The sequence below is a fragment of the Agelaius phoeniceus genome, chromosome 5 (assembly GCF_051311805.1).
Source record: "Agelaius phoeniceus isolate bAgePho1 chromosome 5, bAgePho1.hap1, whole genome shotgun sequence".
NCBI lineage: Eukaryota > Metazoa > Chordata > Aves > Passeriformes > Icteridae > Agelaius > Agelaius phoeniceus.
Window position 1 is genome coordinate 23709186 of NC_135269.1, and position 19377 is coordinate 23728562.

At 50.8% G+C, this 19377-nt stretch overlaps 1 protein-coding gene across 1 annotated transcript; it reads left to right on the top strand.

The window, feature by feature from the left end:
• The first annotated feature begins 966 nt into the window (after positions 1–966).
• TAB1 (TGF-beta activated kinase 1 (MAP3K7) binding protein 1) lies at positions 967–9874 on the top strand. Its single transcript, XM_054631077.2, has 11 exons — positions 967–1072; positions 1854–1990; positions 2182–2335; positions 2959–3045; positions 3600–3738; positions 4206–4319; positions 6734–6845; positions 6952–7096; positions 7493–7715; positions 8004–8160; positions 9181–9874. Exons 1-11 carry the CDS (start codon positions 1040–1042, stop codon positions 9386–9388), a joined length of 1509 nt encoding a protein of 502 aa, XP_054487052.1. The 5' UTR covers positions 967–1039; the 3' UTR covers positions 9389–9874.
• Positions 9875–19377: the final 9503 nt, after the last annotated feature.

Consider the following 19377-nt stretch of genomic DNA (forward strand, 5'->3'; position numbering starts at 1 on the left):
TTCTCTGATGACATGGTCCAACTGCATCCTTGTTATGGCCTGCAAAAGAGAGAGGGACAGGGCAGGACACAGACTGCAAGTTGAGATACATGGATGCCATGCATGTGGTGCCTATGGAGCAGGGTGCAGCTGAGAGCTGGTACCTGGGCTGAGTCTTCCCTCGAGGTTGCTTGGAACATGATGCACTACTAAGAAAACTACTTCAACACCAGGCTACCTCAGGGCTCTCTGGCACTCAGGGTGACCCCATTTCACAGGATCCAGGATTCACAGTACCAACGGCACTCAAGGACTGTGTTCTGTTTTAGGCCCCTCACTTTAAAAAGCACATTGAGATGCTGGAGCAGGTCCAGTGAAAACACATCCTATGTGGAACAGCTAAGGGAGCTGGGTTTTTTTAGTCTAAGGAGGCTAAAAAGAGACCTCATTGCTCTCTACAACATATGAAAAGAGGTTATAGTGAGGTCGGGGCTGGTCTCTTCTACTGTGCCTGCATCGAGAGAACTAGAGGAAATGGCCTTAAGCTGAGACAGGAGATTTTTTCCCCCACTGTTATGGTGGTCGGGCATTGAAATAAGCTGCCCGCAGAGGTGATGGGGGTGTTCCCATCCCTGGGGGTGTTCAAGCAGCATCTACATCTGGCGCTGCGTGATGTGTCTTAGGACTTACAGTGGCAATGCTGGGCGGACAAGTGGACTGGACGATCTCACACGTCCCTTCCAACCCTGAGGATCCCATGATTATATGATCCTCACAACCCTGTTCCTCTTTCCCCCTCCTCCACACACACACACGCTGGCAGTGGCGGTCAACAGGCGCTTCTTTCTCTCACACCTGAAGGCCACAGGTAGGAAATGGAGACACCTGCACTCCGCAGAAGGAAGGTGTAAGGCCAGGCGCACTTCCAGGCGTTCCGGTTCCGTGGCTTTGGCCCGGGCCCTGCCCGGCGCCGCCTGGCGCGGGGGCGGGGCCTGAGCGGGCCGAGCTGTGGCGGCGGAGGGCGGGCGTGAGGGAGGGAGGCGGCCGCTCCCGCTGCAAGATGGCGGCGCAGAGGAGGAGTCTGCTGCAGAGTGTGAGTGGCATCTTCCCCCCCTCCGAGCACACGCACCCCCCAGGTGGGTGCGAGGGAGTCCCCGGGCCTCCTCCTCACCCGCCCCCCGCGCTGCCGTGTGGGAAGGGGGAGGTTCCCCCGCCGCGGGCGGTGGGTTGCTGCTCTCCCGCCCCCTGTGCCGCCTCAGGGCAGGGGCCCGGACTGCGGGGGTCCCGCCGTGGTCAGCGGCCCGCACGCTGCCGGACCGGCCGCTCTGCAGCGCGCGGTGGGCCACAGGTGGCTGGGGGGCCGTGCCGGTGCTGCGGGCTTCGGGGTGCCCGCTGTGTGAGGGGGCAGCTGGCGCCTGCAGGCCTGGCTGGAGATGGCGGCCCCAGGGCTGTCTCTCTCATTGCTGGCTGCAGCATCAGGCCCCAGTGCCTTGTCCTGGTTGAGTAGTCCTGGGAGAATCCAGAGCTTTCCCTGCACTCCCGTGGCAGGGGTGCATGAGGATCTGATTCACCATAGGAATAGCTAAGCTAGTGCTGTGCTGTGCTGTATGGAGTGCAAAACTTGTGTGCAAATTTCGCATCTGGCTTCTTGTTAACAAGAGCCAGAGTACAGCCAGAGCTCAGCTTCAGAGAGAAGGGACGTGGTAAGTGATGCTGTTCTGCAGAAAGAAATGTGGAGTTATTGGCTGTGCTATTAGTTAGCAAAGGGAGAAGGGTTGAGAAGAGGGTAGGGGTGGACTGGTGACCTGTACTGCACCACGATCTTCACTTCAGCTTGCTTGGGGTTTACATGGTCTCTTTCCTCTTCCTGCCAGGAACAGCAGCCCAGTTGGACAGATGACTTACCATCCTGCCATCTCTCTGGGGTGGGCTCAGCTCCAAACCGTTCCTACAGTGCAGATGGCAAAGGGACAGAGGGTCACCCCTTGGAAGATAACTGGTTAAAATTCAGGTAAGTGGGTTGCACCTGGGACACTGACTCCTGCTGGCACAAGTGCACGTGGAAGAGGTATTTAGTTTGTCACACAGGATGTGGAAGAAGAGGGTGGGGCCTGAGCATGCAAAAGGTGTCTATGGGAACTTGCTACTTATATCTATGTCTTACAGAGATCTGTGACCTCTTTGCTTCTGCCCTCTTGGCAGGAGTGAGAACAACTGCTACCTCTATGGTGTCTTCAATGGCTATGATGGCAACCGAGTCACCAACTTCGTGGGGCAGAGGCTCTCTGCAGAACTGCTGCTGGGCCAGCTCCACGCAGATCACAGCGATGCTGACGTGCGTCGAGTTCTGCTGCAGGTAAAGAAGCTTTGAGTGGGAGCTGCTCCTCAGTACTGTAATGCTTCTTGCATTACCCACCTCCTCTTTGCCATCAGGGGAACAGCATCTGGTTTCTGTGGGGGTTGGAAACATCTGGTGGTTGCAGTTGCACTCATCCTGAGCATCTGTAGTGCTTTGTTTCACTCCTGCCTCATCCCATCTGTCCCCTGGCTCCGTCAGCACAGTGCTGAGAGCTCTCCAGGAAGCTGCAGCCAGCCTTCCCTGGACGTGTAGGAACAAGTCAGCCTGTGAAGGAGATGACAGTGAGTGAAGGAGAGAAGTTAACGTGTGGGGAGATGGATTTGTGAGTGTGCTTTCTTGAATGACAGGATCAACAGACAAGATCAGATAGGTCTCTGACATTGCTGTGAATGTAATTTTTATGGTGTTGTCTTCTGTTTTGAGTTGTTGCAGATTGTTTTTACAAGCTGTTAACTGGTTGTGCTGAAACAATTGTTTCAATGTGCTGTAGTGGTCCTTGAAAGTCTGTATGTACAGTGATCATCTACTCTTATGAGCTGGTCTTAGAGAGGTGAGGATGAGTACCCCAAAGTCTGTAGGCATCAAATAAGTGCTTTGTTTCTCTTTATGGCCTTTTTTAGGCTTTTGATGTGGTGGAAAGAAGTTTCCTGGAGTCCATTGATGATGCCTTAGCAGAGAAGGCCAGCCTGCAGTCTCAGCTACCAGAGGTAATGTGACCTTAAGAGCAGAGCTTGCTGGAGGTCCCACCTTCCAGCTTGCTGGGTGAGGTTCAGGCACATTAGTCAGTTTGATCCAAGGGAGGCTGTAAGTGAAAATTACTTCTCCATGGTTCTCTTCTGGAAGCTTGCATGAAGAGCAGCAAGTGCCTTGGTCCATTTCCCAGAGTTCCCACTGTTTGTACTGGCACTGCTTAGACCTGACATTGGTCATCTGAGTAAGGAGCTGGGTGTATCACAGAGAGGAGTTCAGCCTCTACATGTGGCTCTTCCAGGACAAAGCCATGCAGATGAGAGGAAAGGCCTCACATCTGCATGGCATCTGGACAAGTATGGGCTTCAAGTGCACTGGACTGTCCTCTCCAGAATTATATCAAAGCTGTGTCATTCAATAGGATTGAACAGAAAATTTTATGTCTTGTACAGGCATCACACAAGGCCAAGGCATGTTAAGATGAGTCCTCTCCCTGCAGAATTTTTATTCCAGCTGTGATTTCTGTGTTGTGGACTGTGTGTTTAAGCTTCCCCCTCATTTTGGCTTCCAGGGTGTCCCTCACCACCAGCTCCCTCCTCAGTACCAGAAGATTGTGGAGAGATTGAAGGTTGTAGAGCAGGAGATCTCTGGAGGAGCCATGGCTATTGTGGCTGTCGTTCTCAACAACAAACTCTACATCGCCAATGTGGGTGAGTTGGTTTTTGTCAGTGGCTCAGTCTCAGCATTCCTGAGGATGGCAGGGGCTCTAGGGAGACATTTGAATGTGGGGGGCAGTTTCCTTGGTGTGTGGCCAAGCAGCAGTATGCTTGCTGCTTGCACAAGCACTTGAAATCAGCCTGACTCTTCATCCCTGCAGATGTTGGTGCGTGTGGCCAAAGAACAGAGGGAAAGTGGGTTGGGAGGAGGAGTGCAGGTTCACTGTGAAATAGAGAACCTTCCTGGGAGGTAGCAGCTCAGGTCTGGATGGAGAGCTGCCTAGCAGGCCCTTTACTATGCTGCTAGCAAGGCTGCTTTTTGGAGATCATGATGAGACAGTACATGAGCCTTTCTCTTCTTTTCTGTCTTTATTCCCGTCTCTGCTCCTTTTCCCTTTGGATATGTTGTCCCTGTTAACAGCAGAGCTATCTGGTGCCTCATCTCGCTGCTCCCACTGCAGGTACCAATCGGGCACTGCTGTGCAAGTCCACGGTGGATGGGCTGCAGGTGACTCAGCTCAACGTGGACCACACGACGGAGAATGAAGATGAACTCTTTCGCTTCTCTCAGCTGGGTGAGTGTTTGGGTTTCATGTTCTTAGCTGAGAACATCGCATGACTGTTTATCTGGGGCACCAAGAATGACTCAAGCCACAGGAACAATAAATAACCACCAAAAGAAACTTACCATGTTTTCAGGTGACAAGTTCAGTGCCTTCTTTTTGTGCCTTTCTAGCCGTTCTGGGGCCACAGGGTGAGCAAGCTCATCTCACTGACCCAGCAGAAAACTACGCTTTTGTTTCAAGTTTTGAGTGTTAGTTTTGTGTCCAGCTGCCAGGGTGGCATTGATTTGCCCTCCAGCTGTTGCTGCAGTCGATAGGAAGGCAGGAGAGGAAGCACAGAGCCAGAGGGTAGGAGTGAAGCAGACAATGTATGACGGCTCCTGTGGAGGCAAACCGCAGTTTATGCTGCTTTAAGTTCTGTGTTATGCCTCACCCTCAGGATGGTACATTTCAATTTGCCTTTGTACAAGCTGCTGCTGAAAAAAAGCAGCTTCACTTCAGACAGAGCCAGGCCAAGCACTGGCATTTACTTCTCTCACATCAATAACTACGGAACTCTTAATGCTGACATTTTGCTTTAGGCAATTTCTCTTTTCCTTTACAGTGTTTGACATGTTTGCTTTCTTGGTCTAGAGCTAACCCAGACCACTTGTGTGATTGCTAGTACCAAATTCTTCTTGCTGAGATACTTGGGTCCTGTACTTTTATTTAGGTCGATCTAAGGTGGCATTCTTCATTAGATTCACCTGGCAGATATGTTCTTATCAGGTGAGGCTCCTGATGTGGTAATTTCTGCTACTAGGTCTTTTATTCTATTTCTCTTTCATCCCCATTCTACTCCTGCACTAGGGATATGTGCTGTGAAATGGAACACTGAATACAAGAATCCAGGGAAAGAGACTTTTTGAGTGTTTTTAGTACCAAAAATGCAGAATTTATATGCAGTCCATAGGAGAACAGGGATCTGTTAGATGTACCAACCTTAACATGGTGCATCACTGGTGCTCCTGTCTACAGTCCCAGCAGAAAGAAGATCCTGTGGAACAAGACAGTGTGCACAGGCTGTTTAGAGGCCCAAGGGAGGTTGTTTTTGGGCTAGGTTGAAGCACAGTGATAAGAGGTAGTGGGGATAGCATTTGTCTGATGGTGCCTGTGCCACCCCTGTCTTGGGGGAGGGGTGGGAGAGGTCTTGTGATGTTGTGATTCTTCAGCTGGCACATCACAGCTTGTTCAGTACCCTGGGAGAGTTGCTGTGATTTAGACATGACTTCTCTTGGCGTCCTGTGAGCCTGCCTGTGTTTGTGTCTGTCAGTGGCATGTACCTCCCTGCCAGGAGCTGGCAAATGAGCCAGGCCATGTTGATGAGTCAGCTGTGGTCTGCAGCAGATGGAGGACTTGTGTCTTACTGCTGGGGTAGGTGTGGAGCCATCTGTGCAGCAAGGCTTAGTTTGACTCAAAGGGGGAGTTTCAGCTGGACCCCTGCCTTCACCTTGTACTCAGGACAGTCATCCCTAGATTAAATCTCAGTGTTTGCTGGCTGATAGCTCTAGGTGTGAGGAAAGGGGGGTTGCTAGAACAGACCAGGTAAGAGGATCATCTGCTCCAAGTCCTGCCTCAAACAGCAGCAGCACTCAGATGGTCCCTGTTAGAACTTTTTTCAAGGTGGGATTACTTCCTAGGCCCTGTATCACCGTAAGTTTATTTAAATAAATACTTGCTTGATCATTGTTATTTTAGGAGTAGCCACATCAGTTTGAGCACTTGAGCAAATTCAGTGCCTCTTGTAGACAGCTCTCCTTTTCTGGGAATCACAGCATGGGTAAGGTTGGAAGGGACCACAGTGGATCATCTGGTCCAAGCTGCTGCTCAAGGAGGGTCATCCCTGAGCACGTTGTACAGGTTCTTCAATATCTCCAGTGAGGGAGGCTCCACAGCCTCTCTCTGCAGTCTCCTCATGTGTTAGTGAAGTTGCCATGTGGAGCTTAGGAGCAGGGGTCAGTTACAGCTGGAAGAAAAAGCAGGATCCTTCACGTATGTTGTCCTTGTTCCTGCCTTCTCCTCCCATCACACAGTCCAGAGCTGGAAGGTGCAGGTGTTCCCCTGCCTTTTCAGCAAATGCCCGTGCAGCCAGGCCAGCTGGTGCCTTTGGACCAGGATGTGGACTTTGTCTCAGGGCCAGCTGTTGCATTCAGATTATGCCTGTTTTGCTTGTGTGTCTCCCTCCTTCTCTCTTCTTCCCAGCTTGGAACTAAGGAGAAGGTGTCCTTTCAAACAGAGTTACTTCTTTTCTCCATTTAGCTCCTGATGATTCTTCAGTGTCTCGTTTTGTCTTACAGTTCTGTGTAACTGTGGATATTTCTTTTCTCAGAGGAAGTTCTGCAAGTTTCACAAAGTTAATGAAGCATTTTTGGTTTTCAATCTGACAGGCTTGGATGCAGGGAAAATAAAACAAGTGGGAACTATTCGTGGGCAGGAAAGCACTCGGCGCATTGGCGATTACAAAGTCAAGTACGGCTATACCGATATTGAACTGCTCAGGTCAGAAAAACTCAGCTGTGGGGTTTCAAGCCCTCCTTTTCTTCATGATCGCTCCATTCTCAGCTACTATGTCACCATTAAATGTCAAATTACTGTCTCCTTCCAGTGCTGCTAAATCTAAGCCAATCATAGCAGAGCCTGAAATCCACGGAGGGCACTCGCTGGATGGGGTGACGGGCTTCTTGGTGCTCATGTCCGAAGGGCTCTACAAAGCACTGGAGGCAGCTCATGGGCCTGGGCAGGCCAACCAGGTGAGCCTGCTCACAAGGGAAGCATTCCAGTGGATATTGACTCACTCCCGTGAGTCACACCACACCAGTGGTGTCAGCTGCTCTCATACAGGCTGTCCTCCTCATCTGTGCTGTCACTGCTGGCGAGGGTGAATGCCTGTGCCACCCCATTCCAGTCTAATAATATGGGAGTTGCTTTGGCAAGCTCATTCTTCTTGGCAGCTGCCTGTCCCTTAGGCGTAGATCATTAAAGGGAGTGGGATGACTCAAGGCACAAAGGGACATTATCAGCAGGTAAGCATCACAGTCAGATGAGTTGCCATAAAAACTCTTAGATCAGATGGCAGGAAAAGGTTTCCTCCAAAATCTCCTAGAAATCTTTCCTTTGGTGATTTTTTTTCCCCCTTCTCTGCTCAGGAAATTGCAGCCATGATAGCCACAGAGTTTGCCAAGCAGACGTCACTGGATGCTGTGGCACAAGCAGTGGTGGACCGGGTTAAGCGCATTCACTGTGACACTTTTGCCAGTGGTGGGGAGAGGTCCAAGTTCTGTCCCCGTCACGAAGACATGACGCTGCTTGTGAGGAATTTTGGGTACCCCCTGGGTGAGATGAGCCAGCCCACGCTGACACCAACGCAAGGTGTGTTGGGGGAGAGAATGAAACAAAATGGGGTGAGGAAGATAAGATCTCTTGATTGATCCAGCACTCACCTCACACTGGGAGAGGAGCTAGTTGGTGTAGAAGGAGTTTTCTTATTAAACAAGGTTATTGGCTTTTGAGTTGTGGAATCTGTGACAATTTGACAGGATACGGTACAGCATCAAGGGCACTTGGATACAAATTCTTGGGGTTTTTTGCTGCTGTGCTGCACCTGCAGTTGCTCATGTCTGAACTGCATTTTATAACTTCTGTTTTTTCCCTTCTTAGGAGGCCGTGTCTACCCAGTCTCTGTGCCATATTCCAGCTCCCAAAGCACAAGCAAGACAAGTGTCACGCTGTCTCTTGTCATGCCTTCTCAAGGCCAGATGGTCAATGGTGCTCACAGCAGCTCAACTCTGGACGAAGCCACTCCCACACTCACTAAGTAAAGTCCTGCTCTCTCGCTACCCAGGGTTTTCCCTGCACCTCACACTGCATAAAGTGGTTGAAAAGCAGAGACAGCTGTCAGTTACCTGTCAGTCAGTCAGTCCCTTATCTGGAGTGTGCTCCCCCCCACTACAGCACTGACAGCCAGCATAACGTGTTAGCTGGAAAGGGATTGCGCGAGGAGTGGGAATGAGTGAAGCAACAGCTCTGAAGCCAGCTCTGGCAACATGCCTTGGGAGCAGCATCTGCTGCTGTTCGTGGAGGGCATTCTGGCAGTGAGCAGCCCTTCTCTTTGGACCTTGTGTGCCAAGTGTGTTGGGTGCTGTGCACAGAGGGAGTGTGGGTGCCCTTCATTGCTGCAAGGAAGAGGGATTATGCAGGTCACCTGTAAGGCTCCTGGAGAGGCTGCGCTGCTGAAGCCGATTTGCTTACAGGCACTGCCCAGGGAAAAAAAAAACCATGGATAAAGGTTAGAATTGGGTCCCCTTTGGATCCAGTTTGCAGTCTAATACTAGTTAGTGGCTGTGGTTTAGGCTGAGCCCTTGGCACAGCATGGTGTGTACATGCTGCTCAGTGAAGAAGTGCTGTGGTATTGTGCTCTGTAGCTCCAGAAACAATGAGGCTGATGTACTGGAGCTGCCTTGGCTGCATCACAGGTCGTGCAAGAATAGCTTTCCTTGCTGCCAGACTCTTCCCGTAAAGCTCGTTCTGTTCTGGGTATGGGGAGGCCAGCAGAGTGCATGCCTGTTTTTTTCTGCTTCCTCTCTGTTCCTCAGATGCCTGGTTGTACTTAAGGCCTTCCATTTAATGTGAATCAGATTCCTTTGATGTTTGTCAATTCCAATCAGTTCTTAACACTTTGAGTGCTCTCATAGAGCAAGTGACTGCAACTTTTTACCTGTCTGCTAGGACAGCTCGATCTGTGGAGAAAGTGGTGCTTGTTCTGGTGCTTTTCTTGTCCAGTGCATCAGGTGGAGTAGAATAAAGATGTTTATGTTCTCTCTTTCTCCCCCCTTAGCCAAAGCCCAACTGTGACGCTGCAGTCGACCAACACTCACACGCAGAGCAGCAGCTCGAGTTCGGATGGAGGTCTGTTCCGCTCCCGACCCACCCACTCGCTGCAGCCCGATGAGGACGGCCGTGTGGAGCCCTACGTGGATTTCGCAGAGTTTTACCGGCTTTGGAACATGGACCATGGCGAGCAGGGAGCACTGACTGTGTCCTAACTTGTGTCTGCCTCCTGCAGACACCTCGTGCTCGTCTGTGTGAGCAGAGACTGAGGCAAGGGTGAGAGTGTTCACTGAGGGCTGCGTTCTGCCCACAGCTAACTCCTGTCCAGGATGTGCTGCACACTGAGCAGGGGATCTTGTGCACTACACATGTGTTGCCTGTGCCCTGCTCCCAATCCTGCCCAGCCCTGGGAAGCCCTGTGAATAGGGGAAGGGGTTTTGAATGCAGCCCTCACTACAGGTTTTAAGGTTTTAGCAAATAAAGGTGTGGAGAGGGCTCCTTGTGGATGCTGCAGGAGCCGGGCCCGTGCCAAGGCTGTGTGTGTGCACGTGTGTAGGTGTACACGTGTGTGCCTGCGTGTGTGTGTGTGTGTGCTGTCATAATGTTTCCACAACTCAATTCATAATGCTGTGATTCCAGTGTTCAACTCCATAGAAGATACCTCTATTTTGCAGAATAAATAACTTATAGCTACAGTCATTGGCACCCGTGTGGCTTGCTCTCTTCCTTATAATGTCATGTGTGGGTGTGACAGCTCCTCCTGGTGAAACCTTCTGTTCCTCCTGAACTGAGGTTTGCACCTTGCAGGAGGAAAGCTTCTGCTGAAAAAGTGGCCTGAAGCCTTGCAAGTGATTTAAAGGCATAAGCTCTTTGTTTACTTACTTGCTGAGCTTTGGCACTGAATTATGGCTTAGAGTCAAACCATAAATACAGGTTATTGTTTTTTGTAGGTAAAATGCATGCTTTTTCCCTTAATGTAGGCCATCTGGAAAGGTGTAGAGGGCAGGTGGAGTTTGTAATGAAGTTTCCCTGTACAGGCAGCTGGTGGTGCACAGCTGGAAGTTACAACTCTCGTGGTGCCTGGAAGACGCAGATGGGCAGCCTCGTGTCAGAGCGGGGAGCTGTGCAGCGACAGGAGGGGTCCTGCTGCCTGCACACCGCCGTGAGCCCGGGCACGGGCGTCGGGATCACGGCAATCCTCCTCTTCAGTTCAGATTTCTGACGGCAGGCGGCAAGCGAGGCTCTTCCCTCCCGCCTCCAGCCGTCCCCTCAAGCCTCCCCCGCTCCCTGCAAACCCGGAGGCCTGGGGGGTGACCCGCAGCACCTGGTACCTCTGGGGCATTGCGGTGAGGCACCAGGCAAAGCCAGGAGAGGCCTAGAGGGCATTAGAGGAGAAGGGGCAAGAGGCAGAACTGGCCGGGGTTCTTTCCTGCGTTTCTATTTGCATCCAGGTTTGTCTCTTTAGGAAGAAGGGGAATGCGAGGGGATTAGGATGAGGTAGCACGGGATGCTGTCATTAAGGCCAGTGTGTAGCCAAGCCCTGACGTGTGGTGGTGCAGGTTTGAGGCACTTGTGGCATGCCAGCCTCGAAAGTAGGAGAGAAGGATTTATCCCTTTGGATAAATTAAGTAGCCCTGAGTGCCCAGAGGCAAGACCTGGGCTCACTGAGAAATGTGTGGGCGGGATCAGAGTGGTGGGAAATGCCCGTTTCCTGGGAGGGCACAGCAGGGATCCCTTGTGTGTGTGGGTGTGTGTTCGTGGCTCTCTGCCTGTGCCCCTCCGGGTGCCGCTGGCACGGCTGTGCCCCGCGGGGTTCCCTGCGCTGCCCGACTGCCTGCAGACGCTTGCGTTTCCCTGCCCTCCTGTCGTTCCCAGGAGGAATGGGTGTGCTGAACGTGCCAGCACAGGCACCTCCTGTCGAGACCCTCCCAGCCCTGCCAGGGAGGTGACGTTCAGTGGCTTGCAGGCAAGGGCAGCAGAGTTGCGGGAGGTTTGGTGCCTTGTCCCCAAGGCTGAACATCACAGGGGCTGGCAGTCCCTCAACCCTGTCCCCTGCCCTTGCCTCTGCCCTGCAAGAAGCAGAGTTCAGGTATCTGAGCCCAGACTGGCCTTGCTGTCCAGGGCTGCTCCAAAATGTCATTTGACCTGGGGGCCCAATCCTCCAGATGGTTGTGTGGCTATTTAACAGGATAGTGTGATCCTAGTATGGATTAAAATGGAGTTGAAAAGGTTTTGTCCTATTCTGTGTTCCCTAACCTGGCACAGATCTCAATAGCTGTATAAACAAGTTTTTCTTGCTTATTCCCCCATCCCATTATCTCTGGTATTTGTGAACTTATACTGAGAACTGTTCCAATGGGAAATATTCCAGCAAGTGGATGCTCCAGATAAAAGTTTAAGAATTGCCAACACACTTATATAAAGCAGATCACGCAAAACAAACTGATCCTTAGGCATCATTACCAGTTTAGGAAGTACAAAAAAATAAAGTGGGTAGGAGAGGGTGGATCACACTAAGCTATGCCTGTACAGCCTCTGGGAACAAGATGAGGAAGGCAGGTTTTCTGTGCATGCTCTGTGAGCCATGGCTTAGGAGTCCAGGTCAAAGGAACAGACTGAACATTGTGTACAGGGGCAAGAGGCTCCTGAGCCAATATCGGTATTTCATATTGTCCCCAGGGAGCCAGGGGAAGATGCAGGTTGTAACAACAGTGGAAAAACCTCCTCTCCCCTGCCCCTTTAAAATGAAGGAGTGGCTGGAAGAGGACAGACCCAGAGCGATCTCTAGAAACAAGAGCAGGGGCCTTTTTGCATTGCAGTGAAATTCAAAACCACTAGAAATGTAAAGACCTAGACAGAGAAAAACAGTGCAGCTATGCTTCACAGGACTGCTGGAGAGAAGCTAGCAAATTAAGATCTGAATAAGCAGGGTAAGTTTGTCTTGCAGGCAGATAATATTATTTTTAAGAGCTATCCCCCTACAAGACAAAGGTCAAAATGAGAAGTTCTATCCCTAGAACGGGAGTAGCAGGAATGCTTTGCATGTCCCTGAGCTGTGGTCACTGTCTGAGGGTCATTGGAGGTGTTCAGGCCAGTGATACAAGCCTTTGGATGCCACCTAAAACTGAGGTTCTCAGCAGCTCTGTGGCTAAAGGATCACCAGGGACTTCTTTATTTTAAGCTCTCCATTAGCTGAACAGCACACCCATTTGTAACAAAATCTTTAAATAGCAGAGAATAGCTGGGAAGGGTCATGGCCACCAGTTAGTGCTCAGCTCCATTACATGGCCTGTGGGTAAGTCACACAGGGTTTGGGTTTTCTTCAGCAGCCAAGGTGTCAGTTGAAGCTTAGACAGGTTATTTTTTCCCATTCACTTTGTTGCTTTTGTCACACCTGAACTTTCCAATAGGGAAGAGGCATAGGGTGAACAAGTGCCACTTGATGCCACCAATGCTCCCTGGATCACACAAGGGTAATGCAGCATCCTCAGCCACAGTCCCTGCTCCCTCAGCCACCATGCTCGGAAGAGGAAGGAATGTGTTCCTCTTCCCTCTCCTCCTTTTTTTCCTCCCACCACATTAAGGCTTTTAGTGTTAGGAGACCTAAGAGTTTCTGGCACCACTGAAAAAATGCCACAAGTGGCCTGGTGTCTTCTCAGGGTGGACATAGCCATAGCTGAAAGGTGAATCTGCCTCAAAGACATAAATATCGTTTAATTTGACAGATAATAGATAGTTGTTCATACACAAAATAATCTGATTTTTCCTTCTTCAAAATGTCCGAGGAAGGGCTTTAGAGTAATCCTGTGCAGTTCATTACTCAGGTGACTCACCTTTCTCCAGAGAAGAGCATCACTGGCACCCTAAAACGTCCATGCCCTAAAGTGAGTTGTAAATAAACCACCAGGGAAGGGTTAGGTATTTTAAATCCTATAGCTCTTTCTGTAAGCACAGGAATTCTATTCAGAGCATTCTGGCAAAAATTCAGCATGAGTACTTATATTCTGCCAACTCCAATCCCCTCCTGGAGTTTCAAATGGATACAGTATTTATCTTCACTTTCCGTCTTAACTATTGTGTGTTGTCACTGTAGGTTGCTAAACAACTGCTGCCTCATCGGTGGCTGCATTTTGCTGGCGAATGAAGTGAGCCCCATGTGCCTATGAACCATAAAGCTATTTGGAGCCCTTGCATAAGAACCCCAAGATACGTGTAAGCTGTTAATATTTATTATGTGGAGCTGAGAACATCACTGAAGATGGAGGGATTACAGTAACTGAGTTCAGGCTGTTGAACAGCCAGACAGAATGAAAGAGAAAACAGATGCCCTGAAGGAATAAGAGCAAAATGCATGAGGAATTTTCTGCATGCAGGATTAGACTCCAGTGGAGCATGGAAAGAAAAAGGCTGGAAATGCTCCAGGGAGCCAGGGCAGATAGGACAGAGGCAGCACTACAGCTTCTTGCTTGAGGTGAATCTTCCCCTCTATGCTTCCCCCCAAGCAGGCATCAGTTCACCCATGGGCTCGCTGGGGTGCAAACAGCAGGAGCCTGTGAGAAGGTTCAAGGTGTTTCCAAGGCATGGGAAAGAGGATTCAATCTTCTGGGATGTGCAGTGCTTGGCCATTGGCCCTCTCACTGCTAGGTGTTTCAAGAGTCTTCTAAGCAGCTTTTTCTTTCTGTCTCATCTCTCAAAAACAGCATGACCCAGAAACCCTGCATTTCTTCTGCTAGTTTTTGCCTGAGCTGGCCAAAGAGTGTCTCTCTTCCTAGAAAAAACAATTGATGGTGGAGAACAACACCAGGCCCTTTCTGCAGCACAAGGTCCTCAGTGAACCAGCTGCTTTAATGTCCAAAGGACTGGTAACAAGGAAAGCCAAGACTCAGAGAGCGAGAGGTTCAGGAAGGGCAGACAACCCCGCACCTCCCACTTCAGAAGTTACAGAAATGCTTCTGCACAAAACCCTTGTGGTTACTACAGCACTAAGGTGGCCATCACCCACCAAAATATCTTGGGAAGCCACTGTGGCTTGTTCCAAAAGCAGCCACAAGCCCAGCCATCCAAAACTGAGGTTCCTTGAAGTAGTTGGGCATTTCCAGACAAACAACTCAGAGTGTTCCCAACCAAAGTGAAAATGGGCAAAGCGGCAGCCTCCAAACTCTGATGAGAGTTGGTTGCTTTGGAAAATTCAGGGCTTCTTTCAAAGTAGTGTGATCAAAACAGAGCTATTAGTGGTTTCATGCCTCAGAGATTGGGAAAGTCCCTGACTGCAGCAGGTAGCTGCTCTAGTTCGCCTATGCACTCGGGGCTCCTCCTGCCCGTGTTGGTGCCAGAGCCCCTCGACGCCTGTCTTGGCTGCCAACCTGCTCAGCACAATGGCCAAACGCAGTGCATCCATGCCCTCTGAGGCAGCCAGGCAGGGTCCTGCTCAGACAGCCAGGGAGAGGGATATCCCATGCACAGGGGGAGGGGAGAGCCCCAGGGCCTTGTCTCCATCCCATCTCCAGACCTGCTGTGCGAGAGCCACCATCCCAGGAAAGGGACACCTCTGTGCCCTAGTTTTAGGCAAAGTGGAGCAAACTGTCTGGTTCACCCCGTGTAGCCGTGGCTAAAGGTGTGGTGTGGGTGCTGCTGCATGGTGGGTGTGGGGGCAGAAACAGAAACTCATCTCTGAATGGACTTGCCAGGCACTGCTTGTTGGTTCAGCGTGGAGAATGGCCCCAGTCCTGCAGACACATCTTATGTAAGGAGAGAAGTGGCTCATCCCTCTCTTTGAAGCAAGAAGCAGCTTCAGAGCTTATCCCTAAAACACTTACAGCTCTTAAATGCAAATGAGAGTCAGGCACTAAGGCAAAATAGGTTTTGATATGAATTCTTCATCCAGGTAGTTCAATAATTTACTGAACTCCCCACCCCTTAATCCCAATGCATTCTGGAGCCAACTCTGCTTTTTGTTATTGTTCCTGTCATTAGCTCTTCCAGGATTTCTCAGCTGCTGCACTGAGGAATAACCAAAATAGCTCCACAAGGGACTTCTTGGAGATCTGAAGGCTTGAAACAACAATAGCAAAATAACAAAAAAAGGAAAAGCAAAGAGAAAAAAAAAGGCTAGATGGGAACTGGAAAGGTGAGGAGACAAAACCAACATGCAGTCAATAAAAGCTTTCAGAGAAGAGATAAGAGCAACAAAACATAGAATGGCTTACTGCTTGCTAAAGGTGTGATGGGAATATGAAAAGCACTTTTGCAAATGTCTGGAGGGGGGAAGAAATTAGAGAAGTGTAACCATTAGTAAATGAGTATGTGAGTGCATTATTCATGGCTGCAAATATCTGAACTGCAAAAGTGCGACATTTTTGTTTCTGTCTGCCTTTAGTGGCAAACTTAAGAATTCTGGATAGCAAGGATGTAATTAAGACCTAGCAAAGCAGCTTGTGCCTGCTGCAGCAAGCAAGGAACGTGGCAGCCTCCCTCCCAAACTCCAGAGGGCTGTTCACCTGCATGAAGTGACTCTGCGTTTGTAGAACTGCAGCTCGATTCAGCGTGAAAAAAACCCAAAGAGATACAGCACTTAGGCAGAAATAAGGTACAATATTCAATGATTTAGCTGAGGCACATATTAGCTGGTCCTCTTCACCACGGGACTTCATTTTTGATGAGTCACGGAGGTCCTGCACCTGCTTGGCACCGAGGGGCCCTTGCTGTGATCTCCTTGGCCCCCGGCAGTGTCTCTTGGAGGGCTGCAGGAGGACCACGCCATGCCTGGAAGCAAGGTGGGCAGCCGAATGTGCCTCAGTTTGCAGCTGCCCTTGCCAGCCCCACCACGGGGCCGCTGTTCATTGTTATGCTTGGCACCTGCAGACAGCCTGGCCACAGCTGCTGGGCCGCCTGCCGAGCGCCAGCCACTGCCTCCTTCGGGGAGACACTGCTAATGGTCTTATGTGGAGCTTTAAGTGGGCTGGGGACCTGAGGCTCTCCAAGCAGGAGAAGCATTTCACTCTTCTCTAATTAGACTGATTTCTTAAGCTGGAGCATTGGAGCAGGGCTGTGGTTCCTGGAGAAACAGATGGCCCCGTGGGCTGTTGGCCAAACCGGCTGCGGACCTCGCAGGATCCTCCATGCAGGGAAGCTGGGAGTCACTCTGCTGCACTGAGCCTTTTGCTACAGCCTCTCCCACACTTCACTGCCAGATGGACACACACTGGTTCTCTTGTCCTCAGGGCAGTCAAACTCCATGACACAAATCAAAACATGTGGCCAACATGGCAGTGCTGGGTTGATGGTTGGACTTGATCTTGGAGGTATTTTCCAGCCTAAACAATTCTATGACTCTGTGACAGGGGGGACATGTGAGGTCCAAGGGTTAGTAAGGTTCTGCATCCACTGGGAAAGCCAATTTGGTGCCCAGTAGCACAGAAATGAGGGTGGTTTCCAGAAGAAGAGCAGCCACAGCTAGTGGAGATCAAGGGATGAGAGAAGATTATGTTGTGACAAACTTTGCTTGAGAGGTGGCTGGTGTTTATTGAACCACAGGTGGGTGGCAGCTTCGACAGGAAATTTCAGCAGAGGATATCAGTACTTCTGTTTCTGAAAAAGAGAATGAAAATTGACAAGGCTATAAATACAGCTATGTGAAAGCACGCTGCCTGGAGGACCTGGGCTGCGATGATAAATGACTGCTGAGTGCTATTTAGGGCACAGAGGCCTAAGGAAGTGCCAGCAAACTAAATATCCAGTCAAGCCTTGGCATCTTCACTAATGAGTTCAAAGGAGGATGGCAAAGGGCTCCAGGCTCCCAACTTATCCAGTGCTGATGAAGTCCCTGTGGTGGAAAATAGCTCTGAGAGGCATGAACTGCAGCAGTGTCGCTGCAGAAACACTCCCAGGCAGCAGTGCTGGGGTTGTGAGGGCCTCATTAGGAGGCATGTTCACTGAACCGTGTCAAGCAGATCATCTGGCGTGGGCACATGGCAGAGAGGGAGCACAAAAGGGGCTCTGGCACGCGGACTCGGTGGGGACAACATTTGGGAAATATGATTGGCATCAAAACCAAAAGGGGTTGGTGCGACACCACGTCGAACAACCTCTGGAGACAAAGCCCTGTGGAGCTGGGATGGCCAAGCATCCTGATCTGCTGATTTCTCCATGCCCACTTCAGTGCCTCCATTTATTTTTGCTAGCATGATCAAAAAAACCAAGTCACAAGAGGATTTTCAAATCAGAATAATTCCCTGGCCAAGCACCAATAAAATTCTGACTTTTTATTCCTGCCTGGTATGTAAACACATTTCAAAGGGCTTCAGCAGCAGAGGAGAAGGAATCTCTAATCTGAGCCAGCTCCTGTGAGCTGGGAGCAGTGGCCGTGCTCCCTGGGCACTGGCTATTCTGTGGGAAGGCATCACTCCTGTGGGGGAGAAGGGAAGGCAGTGGCTCCAGAATTTGGTGTTTGAACTTGCCTTGGACTGCTGACATTGCAGCTCTGTCGCTGGTGGGCTGAACTCAGCCGTGTCCCCATCATCCAGCCTACCCCCAGGCTGCCCTTTGGCTCTTTTGGAGGAGCCAGAGGAAACCAGGTCGAGGAGCTCATCTGGATTAAAAAATAACCCAGGGGAAAAAAGAAATTTAAAAGGATTTTTTCAGCCAGATCAGTTCCCCAGCTGGGCTCGGCGAATGGACTCACATGCAGCAGAGCTGCTAGCAGCACTGGGTTTGGAGCCATTCCCACCATGGGGGGCGTGCTGGGGACGGCAACTGCACAAGTGCAGGGGGCCTGGGAAACACCAGCAAGGTGCAGCAAACCCTGCTCGGCCTTGCTGAGCCAGTACTCACAGGGACCATGCACATGGGGGGCAGAGTGAGATACACATCTCTGAGCACTGGGGAAACTGGAGAGGAGCCAGCACAGGTAGTGGCAGGGTGATGATGATGTGGGTTTTGCTCCCTTAGGGTAGGAAAGGGCTGAAGAGTGGAGGGTAGAGAGGGATAGTGCTGGCACAGAAAGCTGAGGAGGGACTGAGTGACTGTGCTGTGCTGCTTGTCCTGGTCCTGGACACTTGTGGTGTTGGCCAAGGTGCCCTGAGCTTCCTCCCATCAAACAGATCCCAAGGCTGGCTCTTGCCAACACACAGGGAGGGTTGCAACATGCTAACACAGACTTAGGGAGGCTGAGGACTATGAAATTGATTTAGTCCCCCTCTAATGGCTGAGATCTGAGAAAAGATTTGCAAACCACCCCATCAGAAGCCCCTGTTTCCACAGGACTAAGAACAGGGCTCCCCAGTCTTCTGAACTCAGCTCCCATGTGCTGGTGCTGTCTGTTTGCAGAGACGTACAGCAATGCCTTGCTCATCCCCATCTCCCTCGCTCTCCTCTGGAATCCCCAAATACCTCCAGTTAGTCACTCCAGCAGCATGGCATTCCCACAGGGGAGCAGGTGCCACTGTTGGCTAACCAAGGCATGTCAGAGAGACACTCCTGCTCCCCTTGTTCTGGGTACACTGAGCACACAGGCTGGCTGGAAATGAGAGAGACCAGGGGAGATCAACCCCCTGAGGAGTGTATCCTCCCCACAGCTCCCAGGGAGGATCCACAACAGGGACAGAGTCAATTCTCCATTATCTGCAGCACAGGGAAGGCAGCTGGGCTCATGAAGAGCTGAAGGAAGATGAAGGAGCTGAGGGGATACAGCAGAGTTTGCACTGTGTTTACACAATGTGTCTAAAACGTGAGGCCAAACCATTTCATTGGGACCTGGCTGACATGCAGCACTTTGCCCATGGTGACTGCTGCTAGAGGGAGAGCAGACACCCTCAGAAAGGCACCAGGACAAACCCCTGCAGTTCCCCCTACACCAGTGCAAAGGCCAGCAGAGCCCTGCAGGAGCAGCAGTGCCGCACACAGAATGCGGTGCAAAAGCTCGAGGATGCAGTGTCAGCTAGAGGAAACCGTGCCTGGAGCCTGAGCCTTCGTGCCTGTCCTGCCCTGGAACTCCATAGCTTGTTCCTAAATACCTGTGATGGGCCATGTCTGGCCACTGCACTGAGCAGATGCCCTGAAGGCAGGAGAGGGTGATCAGCCTGAGGGATGTGTGGGTGGCATGGAGTAGTCAGAAAACACCGCCATGGCCAACAAGAGTAACACAGATCTTGCTTATTTAATAAGCCCCTACACTAATTCATTGATCCATCATGCCTTGATTAGAGAT